The sequence below is a fragment of the Falco punctatus genome (genome assembly GCF_963210335.1).
Source record: "Falco punctatus genome assembly, chromosome: 5".
In the NCBI taxonomy this organism is placed as follows: Eukaryota; Metazoa; Chordata; class Aves; order Falconiformes; family Falconidae; genus Falco; species Falco punctatus.
In genome coordinates this window covers 86,100,713-86,115,212 of record NC_137584.1, presented here as the reverse complement: position 1 = coordinate 86,115,212, position 14,500 = coordinate 86,100,713, and the positions used below count along the sequence as shown (strand labels likewise).

The following is a 14,500-nucleotide window of genomic DNA, read 5'->3' as shown; positions in this document are numbered from 1 at the left end:
AGGAGTCACGGCAAAGATGGATGCGTCTCTCCAAGTACATTTTCCAAAGAAGTAGCTGCTCTTCTAAAACCAAGATGATTACTTGCATTGCATTTAAAATTCCTGAATGTACATCACCAGAACCAGTCTCCAGTATTTGACTCCTTCCAAACACTGTGATTACTGCCTAACTGCATAGCTGAAGGTAAAATAAATAAACAAATAATGTATGCACTTCCACTTGTTCTCCCCCTGAAGTGAATTACTGAGTGCAGGCTAATGAGAAACCTGGAAGAAGTATGGAAAGATACAAAGAAACAATGTTTGGGTTTTTTTTAGTTTCATGTTTGTCAAATAAGATTCATTTTTCTGAAAACTCATAAATGTCCTGCTTAATTTGAAGTGCTATAACACCAGTTATAGATGTGTTTTCTACCAAAATAGAAGAAACATAAGTTTATATACAAGAAGCACAGTAGACATTCTAAAAGAGCTAGGAAAAAAAAATATTATCAATTTATTCTGGTGTATCCCTGCTAAAGGGATAGAAGTTGAACGTTATGTCAGTTTAAATCAGAAATACACTACCCCATTAAAAGTAGATCAAAGTATTCAAAGTACACTAAAAGCAGCTTGCTAGCCCATGAGTAAACTAGGTTTCATTTCATCCTATCACTGATATTCAGCATATCCTACATCAAGGAAGCTAAAGAAACCTCCTTTTAGGAATTTTACCTTATTACCCTTTATTTTTAAATCACTTTTTTAAACTGCCCATTTTTCTTTTACTCAAAGCCAATCCCGTATATACAATTTCCTTGGTGTTGAGCTGTTCATGGAGGAAGCAAATTACACCGTAATTTTTAGAGAACACTCTAACAATCTCCATTAAGTTTATGTCAATTCTGTGGGACCCTCCTTAGGGCCTCTTTCCTATCACAAGTCTACCCTGGTGAGAGAATCCCTCTGTTGTTGCCTTGAAACCTTTTCTGTAGGAATGGAGCATCAGCAAACTGTCTGCGTAAGGCTGCTGTAGTTTGGTACACATGTAAAACAAATGCAACTCCAGAAAAAGTAAGTTGCAAGAAGAAATGTGTATTTTGTTAACTCCACTGTTTTGACTACATAATGAGCGGTTCAAACAATTGTTCTTCTGTGACATTTATGCGGAAAATACATTCCTGGATTTGCTTCAACTATGCAAGTTTAACCTTACCAGATCTCCTCCTTGCTCTGTGTAATAGGCAAGAGGCCACAAACTACAGAGACAAGCAAAAGACAAGAAAAAAATGGTGGTTTTAAATGATAAGCACTTGGGGTTAGACTTTCTGTCAACAGGATGATGAAACTGCAATTATAGCATTTGGAAGCCCAATGTGTTCATTCCTCACTTTTCTTATGTGGACTGTTCTATTGAATTCCATGATAATTACAAAGAAAAACAGCGCTTCACCTCCAGAGAATTGGACTAGGGAAATAAAGGATGGCTTGTACTTACCAAGAGAAATACCAGTACATGTAAAAATGCTGAATTAATGCAGCATAAATAAAAGATTTCTTCTTATTCCTTCCTATTAGAACAGGTTTTGAGCATGCAAAAAACAAGACTACTATTCATACGAGCAGATAGCACTTAACATTTCCTTGCTGCAGTGAAGAGGGAGGCCAGCAGAGACCCTACAGAGCTCCCTTCTTCATGTGGCAGAAATGGTATATGTACAAAGACCTATTTTATTAAAGGCTCTACAAATTTGTCTTACTAGTTTTATTCTCGGGCCACATTTCTAACACGAGCTAAACGGAGTAAGAGTTTATAGGGATTTTCTGTTTAAATATTAAAATAAACATTTCCAACATCAAGTGAAAAAATAGGAAGATCAGGTAGTTTCACTTTATTGCATGGAAAAGTGTTTTGTGCAGTTTTATGTAGAAGATAAGTGAGTAACATTTCTATGAGACAACTGTAGAACCCATCCCAAAAACAGTGAACAAGTAAGCAATTAAAAAATTTAACCCCCCAGGGACAGAATGCGACAGGTAAACAGTGGGCTCAGAAGGATTCGTTCTCTCTTTGTTCATTAAAATACAAGGAGCTGTACCACTCCGAAGTTAAATTTAACAAGTACATAGGAATCCCACTCTCATTATCTTTTTCCCCACTGTTTATATTTAAAGACCCTACACACACACACTCTTACAGTATTGGATGAATAATACTGATTTGAGCAATAAAACAATTATATCAATCCTGTTCACTATTAAAAACAACAGTATTTTGTTAAACAACAACCACCACCACCACCACCACCCTCTCTCGATTCCATAGTAATTCACTACTAATACAGTAGATGTCACTAAATATCAAGGAAATAATTTTGGTCAATATTGGTTGATTCTATACAGTAACAAGGGTTGACACAAGCATTACATGAAAACTGGTTTTATCATTATTATTTACATAGCACCAAATGCTTCCTGTAAGTAGCATCAGACAGGACTTTCATCTTCAAAGAGTTCTGTTAGGTAACCAGTTCTTGCACCATGTTCATCTGATGCAAAAAAGCTGTTTGTAAGCACTTTAAGTCTTCTTTCAAGAACAGCTCAGAAATGTGATATGAGAATTATCTTCCTACATCACAAATGCTTTTGAAAATTCTACCATTCAATACCATTCAACTTCTGTCACCCAGCTGTGAAACTACCTCAGAATTTAAATGATGGCCAACGAATGCAATATACCCTACAGCCCTGATGAGAATTTAAGAACTCAGAGAGTTCACGTTACTGCTCAGAAACAGTCATAAATCTACTACGTCATATCAACATGGGATAAAGGTCTTATGCAGGTATTCTCTCATTAGCATTAAACCTAATTAACATCTACAGTGAATCTGAATACTGAAAGCTCTGATTTCTTGATTAATTTACCTTTGTTTTTTCTAAATTGGCCTCTTCTGCCATTTGCACAGCTTGTTTAACTTGCTCACAAGCATTAGATTCTCTTTGTTGCATCTCTTTCATGTTTCGTCTCAGTGAAACAAGTGCATCCATCAAGTCATCTCTTTCTCTGTATATAAAGAAAACACAGGTATTTCTTCTATAGCTTTTCCCAAGAGAAAAAAACAACAACATGTATATCAAATATAAAATGTTAATAGATAAAAGACGTAAGGGTTGTAAGAGAAGCAAGATTAAAATTCGCATGGGTTAAGAGTGAAATACAGCACACTGCTAGATTGGCAGATATTAAAAATATAATTTGCTTGATGACCAGTCCTTCACTTCAGAAAGATGGACCACTAGCAAAACTGCCAGTAATGACAGCAGAGGTCAAGTCAGAAATATACTGAAGATGACCAACATTCTGTTGGCATTACAAAATGGGGAACTGTGCTAAAAAAACAAAACCAAACAAAACCAACCCCCAAAAATGCATGTTTCTTTAAAAAAAAACCCATAAAATCAAAGCAATATGAAATTACATTGCCATTAAATGTAAAATAGGAAGGAAAAAACCCAAAAGGAAGGATAAGATTCAACAAGTAATTCTGATCACGATCACTAAGTATATCAAATGATAATCAATAGCCCTTTGCTGCAAACTGAAACAAAACAATATGACTTCTGGATTCTACATCCCCTCTGAACTTCTGCTAACTAAGAAACTGAGCTTTATACCAAATGGTGATGCACAGTCAGTAAAACTATAATACTTAACCTTTTCATTACTTTGATAAGTTGAAAGCTGTTTATGTTTTAAGTGCAACTAGAGATTCTGACTGAAAACTGTTTTTTTAATTTTTTGTTTGTTTGTTTTTCTGTTGTTTTTTTTCTTTCGTGTTGTGTGGAAAAATAACACAGTTTTACTTGCCAGAGAACTAACAGTCATATTCTGACATTTCATTTAAACAAGATTTGGATTATGTCCTTTTGAAAATCCTTACTGAAATAGCTTTGGTTTTAATAAGTTGCATCACAAGAAGATGTAGCTTTCAGATTTCGTTAAATCTCAAATTCAAATAATGGTTTATGAAAGATAAATAGGTCAGCTCAAATCTTTTATTTCAAACTGCACTGTAATGCTAGATGACAAGAATGTACTGATTTATAGTTAGGTTGTTCATATTTTCCAGCGTCTGTGACAAATAATTAATTCTCTTATGAAAGTAGATTTTGAAACACGAGTTTTCAGCAACAGAGAGCTTTCCCAGAAAATTCTTGGACTTCACAATAGAAAAATAAACTCATACAAAAACAGTCCTCTAATGTGTAGAGATAATATCCATTTGATAGGCTATATATATTATGTTCCTTTAGTGTTCTTGCTTCCAATTGACCCACTACCTCATCTCCAGCTAGCTCAATCTAAAATTTCAGAAGACCTAAGAAGCTTCCGATATCTGACAATTAATAGATGCCTGTTTAACAAACTTTAAGAAAGCTGCAGTACCCTGTCATTATTACTAGCACGTAGAAAGGGAGAAATTTTTGAAAATGATTGACTAGCAGAATTTCTTAAGAAAAACACATTTTAATGCCGTTGGGATTTCTGAATCACATATATTACACTCACAAAAAAAATTGTTTTTTGAAAATCATTTAAATAAAAGCTACAATTAAAAAAAGGCTGAAGCAAATAATTTCATTTATTTTTATCCAAAGGAACTTTTTTCCCTGACTTACTGTAGTTAGGGAGGAACAATGCATCCTGTCCCAAACACCTGACCTCCTAAGCAAATTCAAGTGGCAAAAGAAGGATTACACTGCTGATGTATCCTAGAAGTATCCAAATGTAAGGAGAATAAAGTGAAGCCATTAAAACTTCCAACGACAGAAAGATAAGAAACTTTTGCAGGAAATAATCAATCAAAATACACAGACTTCCACAATATTTGTTCTGACAGAGTCAAGGGTTTCTTTGAACAAAAAGTGTGGGAAACAGACTATCAACAGTCTGGTTATCTGGCCAGCCCAAGGTATCATAATTACAAGATAACAACTAACATTCTTTCCCAGTTGAAATCAGTAGCAAAACTACCATGGATTTCAAGGTGGTTGGGACCTACACTCATATTCTGCCATTGATTTTAGCATTGTAACTTCAACCTGGGAGTCCATTGTCCCACAAGCAATCTCTCTATGCAACCCAGCACATGGAGACTTACACAGTTTAATGTAATTAACCATGCTTTTAGTGAGCAAGTAAATATCCCCCTTAGACCTACTTTGTTACCCTCTCGATGGTCTGCATGTGAACATTAGAATGAGTCTGTGCAAGAACTGCCTCATATTGTGCACATTTCAGACACAGACCACCAACCCGGCTAGAATTCGCAGCTGAAACAAGTGCCTTCTGGTGTTTTAGCCTTCCTTCCAAATCTTTGCACGTCTTCTGAGATTCTGAAAGGTCTTTCCTAGAAAGAAGAAATAAAAAATATTACTTGTGCAATCAAACATTTCTACCAGTTATATTTATGGGCAATATATAATTACAGATGTAACCTGAAAAGAACTGTGTGTATCCCTGTAATGAACATTATTTGACACATTTCAGTAGGCTAAGGAAGACTTTAACAGAGAAATAATAGTTGAACTGCTCAATCAAAATTATCAATAGACAAAATAAAATTAATTTGTTCCTTCCTTCTGTAGTATCAGAAAATGGTGAACTTACACAGAAGATTATTGGATACAAAACTTAAATATTGTTAGGTACAAAGGCTTACATATCTTCTGAACAGAGCAAAAGATTCATTTACAAGAAACACTACCAGCTGTATATTTCAATACCCAGTCTAACATGTTTTCTAGTTTTCTTAATATCACTAACGTCACATTTCTCCTCTACTCTTAAATTAACTGTAAAGTTGCAATATAAAGTAAGTTTCCCATGCTCCCTGACAAAAATCCAGATGTATTCAGCACATTCCCTCCGATCCAGCGATACACACAGACTCCAGGTCAACTACATCTCCAGAAAAGCAGGGTAAGTTTTTATACACGTCTCTGAAATTTTTACCAGGTGCTCTGAAGAATTTTCTCCAGAATTTCCAAGCATCTGTCAGGCCAGGGAGAGTGCAAGCAGTAGGAATGCTGACATCAGGAAGTTCCAGACAAATGCACACTGTGCACATATAGATCAATTTGACAAATTGCGCAATGAATCCAAAGCTTTTGGTTTGTTATGCAGGCCATCTGGGCAGCACACACATAGTAAGTCTGACACATTCTGGTTGCATTGGATTTACTGTGCACATAATATATACACTGCATGCATGCTTTTTTCCATCTGGGAAATCTTCTGTGCACTTTTTCCAATTTTAGTAGTTGGTCTATTAAATATAATCCACCATAAACTGAACAGAATTTGGTCTGCGTGTACCCTTACACAGTCATGGTACAACAGACCTATTGTTGGGAAAACTTGGACAGAAATCAGTGAGTCCTAAGGAAATTCCTGCTTGAAGTTAAAAATAAGGATAGTCCCACTGAAAGGGATATAATTTCTCACTTTAATTAAAATTTAGTAAATGCTCAAGTGCTTTGCAGAACTTATAGCTTGAAAGATCGTGCCCCTTAGGAGAAATCAAGAGGGTGAATAATGTACTTGTGGAAATTTTCAGGCTATTTTAGCCTTCAGTATTTATTTCTGAGTATATCTAACACTTCAAGCCAAGTGGGGGGAAAAATAATCAATTGAGATTACATAGCTGAAATGTAAGATCCTCCTTTATTTTCATTAGCACAACTGGTTTTGCACATTTAAGATTTCACCACTGCAGAGGGCATATTTAAATTTGTCTACCTAACAGTAACTCTTTTAACACACACACAAGAGTCTAGAATTTTCAGATATATGAAACCGCAATTCATTTAGGGAAAACCATAATTAAATAGGTTCAGCAGCAGTATCACAAATGCAGGCATACAGGGGCAAGTTCAGTCCTGAAAACCAAATCCTAAAGTGGTTGCCTCTACCTCTGTTTTTCCATAGTTTGCTACCTATTCAAAACTTCAATATTTTGAAGGATTATATGTGGACTTATTTTCAAATATTTTTGTGCTTAAAAGATATGCAGGTTACATGACTGGAAACACTGCCTGAATGCTTCAAAACTAGGTTTTCCTGCTTCAAAGTCATTATGTGGCCTAAACTAGTTCAATGCTTAAGATTTCTAAAATTTGCAACATAAAATATTAGTACAAGAAAGCTAGATATGGATGGGCTCACATAAGTTAAAATTTTAACTTCTCTTTTTTTCTTTAATTGACACGGTGTTTCTATAAGAAGAAAGGATAAAAAGGATAAAGACATTTTATATCAAGTTGTGATTTCTATAAACACAATTCAATTGAATTTATAAAATGTATATATTGCTGATGTTGCTATATAGTAGCAGTACATTCAATTTTACTACATTTATATTTGCAAAAAAATCATGTAGAACCAGCATTCAGGGACACTATCAGAAAACACAACATTTAGACACTCAGGCATTCTCTTACTTAAATTCAAATTAAGAATGTTTTGTGTTGTTATGAAGTGATATTTATTAACAATAATTTTAAGAAAAAAAAACATTTAACTTTACCTTAGAGACTGTATTTGAGCTTCAAGGATATTGACTTTTTCTTGATAAAGAAGTTTTAGTTTCTCCTTTAGAACAGATGGGAGAAAAGTAGTGTCATTTGTTTTCTTCATAATCATCTTCACAAATACACCTAGACATTAGCCACACTCATTCTTTTCCCCTGAAGATATAAACTTGTTGAAACACTAGTGTCAGAAAAACCTAAATATTTCGCCCTTGGGAAAGTCCACAAAATGAACAACCCTCCCATTTTCTCATTTCTATACATCTTGCCAGATCCTCACATGGTAAATGGCTTCAGCTCCAACTGCAGCCCTCTACAACGATTTACACAAGTTGATGATCTTGTCTCAAGTTTGCTCTTACTCTCCCACAAGTTAGCAGAAACAAAAGAGGAATTCTGAAGAACTTCAAGTAGACAGGCTATTTATTTATAATACAGTGAGTTATTCTCATTAGGTGGTGAAGAACTAGGTACATAAATCAACCACACCACTACGGTGTAACAAACTAACAGTGGTAACAAACCAGATAAAGCACCAGAAATTTAGCTCACTATGATGCTTTAGAAATAAATCACAATCAGTATGATTCTTTAAATATGGCAGATGAAGTTAAAGTGCAATTACTGTAAAAACTAGCTTTCAAACAACTGCAGGTGTTAGGGATCAATGAAGAGGGGTTTCAGCTCTAGATGCTGAACAAAATCAACAAAAATACTTCAGTGGGAAACAATGAATACATATAATTATCTTTAAGAATCAAAGTAACCTTTAAATTCCACATTACACATATGCACATGGATTAAAACCAACAAAACTTCCAGTTAACCTTGCTTTTCTCAAAAGACAGCAATGCCTACCCCATTTAATTTAGAGCAAAAAAAATAAGAATATCTTCCCAAACTAAAAAATACGGGACAGAGGCAACATCATCTCTGAATCACTAGGGCTGCTCTGTATCTCTAAAAGCACAAAATGTGTAATTCAGCTTAGGGAAAACAGACTGCACAAAGCTACTGTTGTACCTTAAGTCCTGCGCTGCTCTAGGAGCAGAAAGGCTCATGGCAAAAGAGCTTGCCTGGAGAGCTATCTGAACTACACCCGCTAGTTCCCACCTGCTTGTGTGTTGTGTTAAAGCTAAGAATCTCCAAAGTACAGTGGAGCCATCACTGAAAGGACATTCTTAAAACAAGACTTGTCTCTGGGAAATCAACATCTGCAGATACAACCTGCCATCTGTGTCTAACTGGATAATAATATTAATTAGGGTATAACAAGAAGATGAGGTTTAAGAGAATAAAATTGGACCTCAGATTAAGGTTCAGTCAACTAAAACTCCTCCTATATGTCTGTAACAAAATTAAGCATCAGAAGTACAGCAACAACAAAGCACCGAAAGGTTTTGTGAAGGTATGACTGCAAAGAAAGTGAATACCAACCAGTTCTACTGGCCATTTTTCGATGTCTCCAGAAGCTGCTGTAACAAAAGCCTGATCTTTGTTACGTGCTGGTGATGAGGTGACAGGCTGACACATGCTAAAGTCATTACCACCTGCAAGCCAGGAGTTCTGAGTATTTGCCTAAAATAAAAATAGTCATGTTTCAGTTGTAATTATGTAGGCTTTTTTTTTTTTTAAGAAATGTTAATTATACAAGTATTGAACCTTACAATTTTCATTACAGCAGACTACAGGACCAATAAAAAAGTCAATTAGGTTGGCAAGCTACGATAATGATGTTATCCACCAAAATCCATGTTTACAAACTCTCATTATATTTTGACTAAAATTCAGCTTGCGAATAACCATTTATATAGCCTACCTGAAAGAGATTCGGGTCCCTGAACACATTAAAACAACAGAAAAGTAAAAACTCACCGAGGCATCTAGAAGAGTTTGTTCTCTCCACATATGTTCTGCAGTTAAGAATTTCAGTTTCTGATGGAGCTCCTCATTTTCAAGTACAACTACTTGTACTCGATCTTTCATTCCAGACAATTCCTCCTACAGGATACAGGAACTGCATGTAAAAGGTTCCTTAAGACAGCTACCAACATCGAAATACATTTTGAGACCAAAAGCCTAGATTAACATTCTCAACTATTTTAAATCTTTTCCAGAAAATAAGAATACTCAAAAGACAGATTTTGTATTTTTCTAGCTTGAATTTCCATATAACTTCTTAAAAAAATTGCTTACTTATATTTGTGATAGGACATAAAAACGTCTTTGAAGATCCTTAAACACAGCCCAAGATGCATGGTAAGGCTCAGTATCTACTGAAGTGCGTTTGGCTCAGTTTGTTTATGGCAACAATCAATCTCAAGACTAGGAATAAGCTGTTTTTAAAGCAATTCTTCATATTCAGGGGACCAGGGTTTTAGTAGGTGAAATATGTTGTCTAATACCTTGCAAAACTTCACTTCTGCTTCTAAATGATTAATGTACTGTGACTGATCATTAATTATAGGAACGAGATCAGAAAGGGCTGGTAAGTCTCCGGTTGCAGCTTCAGCTTCTGGGGGTTTCTGAAGGAAGTAAAGAATAGCAGGCGTTATTTTCCAGTTTTCCAGCTATTGCAATAAGATGTTGTTTGCACACAGAATACACATAATAAAAAGTCACCAAGTACTACATCATGAGGAAGGAAGAATCAATAAGAACTTAAATTCTTCAATACAAAAAGTAACTATAACATTTCTGTCAAAAAGTTCAGTTACTTGATTAAGCACATCTATAAAGCAGGATTAAATCATAACCACCAACCAATCTGTAAATGAAATTCATGCTGCTATTTAGGTGTACCATCCATTTTAGACAAATGTAAGGAGGTATTTTCTCCTGTGAAATGAATATAAAAATACCTTGAATGTTAATGAGTTGTGGATGTGCAAAAGCAACTCTTCTAAATGTTCATTAACAACTACTACAGAAACACAACTATGTCTGCAATGTCAGTACCTCCACAGAAACACAGGAAAATGTGTAATAGATATTACATTTATCAAAGAACTTGGTTATCAATATTTTAAAATAAAATTCTAAAAAAAATTTCTGAAGACCTATAAGTAGGTAATATTTTTGATAGCTTCACAAATAGCTAGTTGAAAAAGGTAATGAAAGGAATCCTTGCGGATTCAACAGAAGCAATTGTATCTCTGCCTTGCTCAGCAAGATTTAAACAGGGATTAAACTTTTTGTAAAATGTGAAAAATGCAATCACTATAACTTTACAGCATTTACTCTAAGAATGCAGTACAGATAAAGAATGTAAGTAAAAATTACTAAAATGCTCTTAAAAACATAAATTAATTAGCTTCCTGAAAACTACAGCCTCTCTTTGATTCTACTAGCAACAGTCCTCATCAGTCTAATAAAAAGGACTTATTTAGAGTGGATGTAAGACACATTTTCTTATAGTATAATAATTTATTCAGTTCTAATGAATTATAATATACTTTGAAGTAATTTTAATGGAGTAACAGTATTAAGCATAAATATGTTAGTCTGCAATGAAACTGCCTTTGAATATTCACAAAAAAATTTAATCGTCTCTACTTTCAAATTGAAATAAGCCACTATCAGATCCTCAGTCGTCATCTTTATGTATTTGAATATTGGTTTCCTCCCTTAGTTTGATATTCCACTATTGCAAATTGCATTCTCTGAAAGAACTAAGTATTGTTGAAAGTATATTGAAAGAACACTAGTTGACATATATGAACTATCTTAATTCCTGAACCTAAAAGAAAGTGTATCAAAGCAAGCTACAATGTTTTGGTTTGGGATTTTGTTTGTTAGGTGTTTTTTTTAAATAATTCAAATTAAGACAATCAAGCTGGGACAGGTCTCGGAGTAGAACATATATCATCTTATACAAAAGATGTCTCTGATTTTCACCAATTTTCTTAACAGTTTTACATTTGCAAAACATTAAATCTCCCTTGTTTGTATTCTTTTCTGATACAAAATGCACACAGACTTGTTAATGGGGTCCTCTCAGAGGAACAGGTGCATTTCTAGCATTAGTTCACTATTCTGGATGAAAAAAAGCATCTTTACTGATCCCTAGCTAGTTTTGAAACTGATACAATTCAGACATTTGTGATCTCGGGTCAGAAACACACTTTTGCGTCAAAAAGCAAAAATATTTTGTGATATGCTTCTCAAATATACATAAAGTCTTAAAGATTATAGAACTCATTTTCAGGAACTGAACAGTTTGACTCCTAAATCTCCTAAAAGATTCAGAAACGTAATCTTTCTTTTAAAATATTATTTTTGAAACATTCACCATTCAACAAAGAACTAAAAACCCAAACCAAGCTACTAATAGCTAGCTATTACATCTACTAGTTAATTTTATGTACACTTTCTGCCAATGAAGTATTAAGGTTCACTGTCCAACCTTTAAAGGCAAAGATGAAATCCACTAACCAGGATGAAGGGTAGATTTATAGCAACGAATGCCTTCCTGTTAAATTATACCCAATATAAATATTGGCCATATTAAAGATGGCACTCTTGATAAATCTGGAACGGAACTACAATTGCAGAGACAAAGGGAGGGTTTTCCAGAATGATCTAGAAAAACATTTAGAGAAAGGACTCCAAATTTGCAATGTATTCCACCTGGCTCAGTGCACCTAAGTTCCGTGTTCCACTGACTCAGAATTCACCTTGCTTAAGGTCTGTTAAACTCAACTACTTCACAAAGTTTTAAAAAATTAATCACACTTGTTTAAATATATATAATATAGCACCAATAATATTTGTAACTCATCATTCTGTTCCTCTGGCTCCTGTTAATCCCTCCCTCTTTTCTGAAAGTTTAATAAACACCTTGCAGCTGAGACCTCCAGCTGCATCCCTGAAAAAATTACACCACAGCAGTACCTGAAAACACGAAAAACTCCCTTTCTATTCAAATTATTTTTCACTGAAAAACAGTGTTTAATGTTTAACCTGAGAAACTTGAGAAACATTGGTGTAATGTATACAAAAGTGTATCCTGCACCATTATGAGGCAAAAGTACCCAGCAGAACTATCAGACTGAACTCATGGATTTTAGAACACTTGGGAAAGTTAACTTTAAGTGAAATTTCTCAATGTCAGAACAGTAGAGCTAGGTTCATTACACACCTCAAAGCAACACAGCAGGAATATGGGCTTTAGATTATTCTGCTGCTACCTCAACCCTAACAGCAAAATGCTGCTTGTCTTGCTTAGTGTAAACCAAAAGTAGTCAGTGCAGGCCATCAAAAGATAAAACTAGAAAACGCCTTTGAATTATTTTCCTATAGTGACACTAGTATCCAGCAGTTGCTCTGTAACTGAACTGTCCACTGGACGTACTTTGGTGCACTTCTTCTGCCAGAAGGCTAAATCTGAGAAGCCTGTGTAAGGGTGTAAACTAACTCTGACAGGCAGCACTGTATTTTGGCAGAGAGCAACAAAAATCTGCTGTTCCATGAACATCTCTAATCCTCTAAAGAAAAAACATAGTTACAGCATGAGAAGGCCTTTGAGAATCCCTAAAGTACAGTCAAAGGGAAGCAGAGGCTGCTTTTAGAGAATTTTGTCCACGTACTTGACCCCGACTGTTTCCAAAACAAAAAGGATGAACTTTTGGTGTAAAGAAAAAAAAGAGAAACCTGAAAGCAATACGGGTTGTTAACCATACTGCATGGTCAACAAAACAGGACAAAAGTCTAAATCCCGTATTACAGATTTCTTTTACTTCTGCTATGGTCATAAGCATACCAAATTCTGGCCATAGCCTCAGGAGTTTCCTATATTTCAGAACACAAAAATTATTTGATGTTTCTTTTTCTTCCTGGATAAGAGAAAATTGATCTCATCATGCATACCATTCATTCAAACACAAAAGAAACAAGAAGCAACATACAGAGAAGGACATCTTCCTCCCTGATGGAGAGCCTTCACTTTCCACTCTTTCTTGATGTTGCAACGAAGTTTTAAGTTGATTAACTATGAAGAGATTAAAAAAAAATAAAAAAAAAATATTTATTTTTTTCATTGAAATATTGCATTGAAATAATTTTAAACAATTTTTAAGCTGTTTGCTTTCAAGTAATCTTACCTGTGTGATGGTGCTGCCGTTCCTGCCAGGCTGCATTCCCACTGTTATCATCGCCCCTGTCTTCATCATCACTGCCCTCGTCCACCGAGGACAGGTCAAATCCAACTTCACCCTCACCCTTTGCAAACTGTCTTTCCTCCAAGGTATATTTCAGTTGATGAATGCTATCACTAGCACGCTCTGAAAAAGATCACATCATTAGCCACAATAAACAACATACAAGAAAACATTTACTGACTGATATTTTAAATTTGAAAAAAAAAAAAAAAAAAAAAAAAAAAAAGAGAGAACTAAAAGCATTCAGCATCTGTCTAGCTTGACTACTTATCTAAACTCAGCCACTGGAAGGAATTACCTAATGCAAACAGCCAAAACAACTACTTTATGTCACAATTTGCAGAACTATTTACTACATTTTCAAAGAAGCAGCTGTAAGTAGTATCTTTGCCTATCAATACGTCAGGACGAGTAATAGTATACTTGACCCTAAAATATTTCCTAGCATACGCAGCTGTGATATTTTTCAATGATCCTAAAGCTCATGCTGTATTTCATATAAAGTGCAGGACTGAGCACCAATAAAAATATTTTTTTAATTCAAATTATGTCACAACATGTGACAAAGCAATGCACAGCACAACTAAAAAAATATCTGAGTAAATGAAGTAAAAACTCAGCAAACTGAACCAACATAAGATAGTGGTTAAATAAAGAACAATCATTTTTTAACAAGCATGAAAACTAAATAATAACACGCATCGTTCTGGAAAGAAAAACTGGAAAGAAAAATACAGATATTTTTATGAACCCTTTCAAGAGTTCAA

The 14,500-nt window shown here is 34.7% G+C and overlaps 1 protein-coding gene across 2 annotated transcripts in view; it reads right to left on the bottom strand.

The window, feature by feature from the left end:
* Positions 1-14,500, bottom strand: part of SDCCAG8 (SHH signaling and ciliogenesis regulator SDCCAG8) — a 116,755-nt gene that overhangs the window by 90,078 nt on the left and 12,177 nt on the right. For both annotated transcript variants that reach the window (XM_080390475.1, XM_080390474.1), the window contains exons 2-9: positions 13,677-13,856; positions 13,482-13,564; positions 9,981-10,100; positions 9,451-9,576; positions 9,013-9,153; positions 7,572-7,636; positions 5,205-5,393; positions 2,908-3,046 (exon numbers count right to left, since the gene is read on the bottom strand). In XM_080390475.1, coding sequence (XP_080246601.1) covers positions 2,908-3,046; positions 5,205-5,393; positions 7,572-7,636; positions 9,013-9,153; positions 9,451-9,576; positions 9,981-10,100; positions 13,482-13,564; positions 13,677-13,856 — 1,043 coding nt within the window. The remainder of the gene's footprint in view (positions 1-2,907; positions 3,047-5,204; positions 5,394-7,571; positions 7,637-9,012; positions 9,154-9,450; positions 9,577-9,980; positions 10,101-13,481; positions 13,565-13,676; positions 13,857-14,500) is intronic.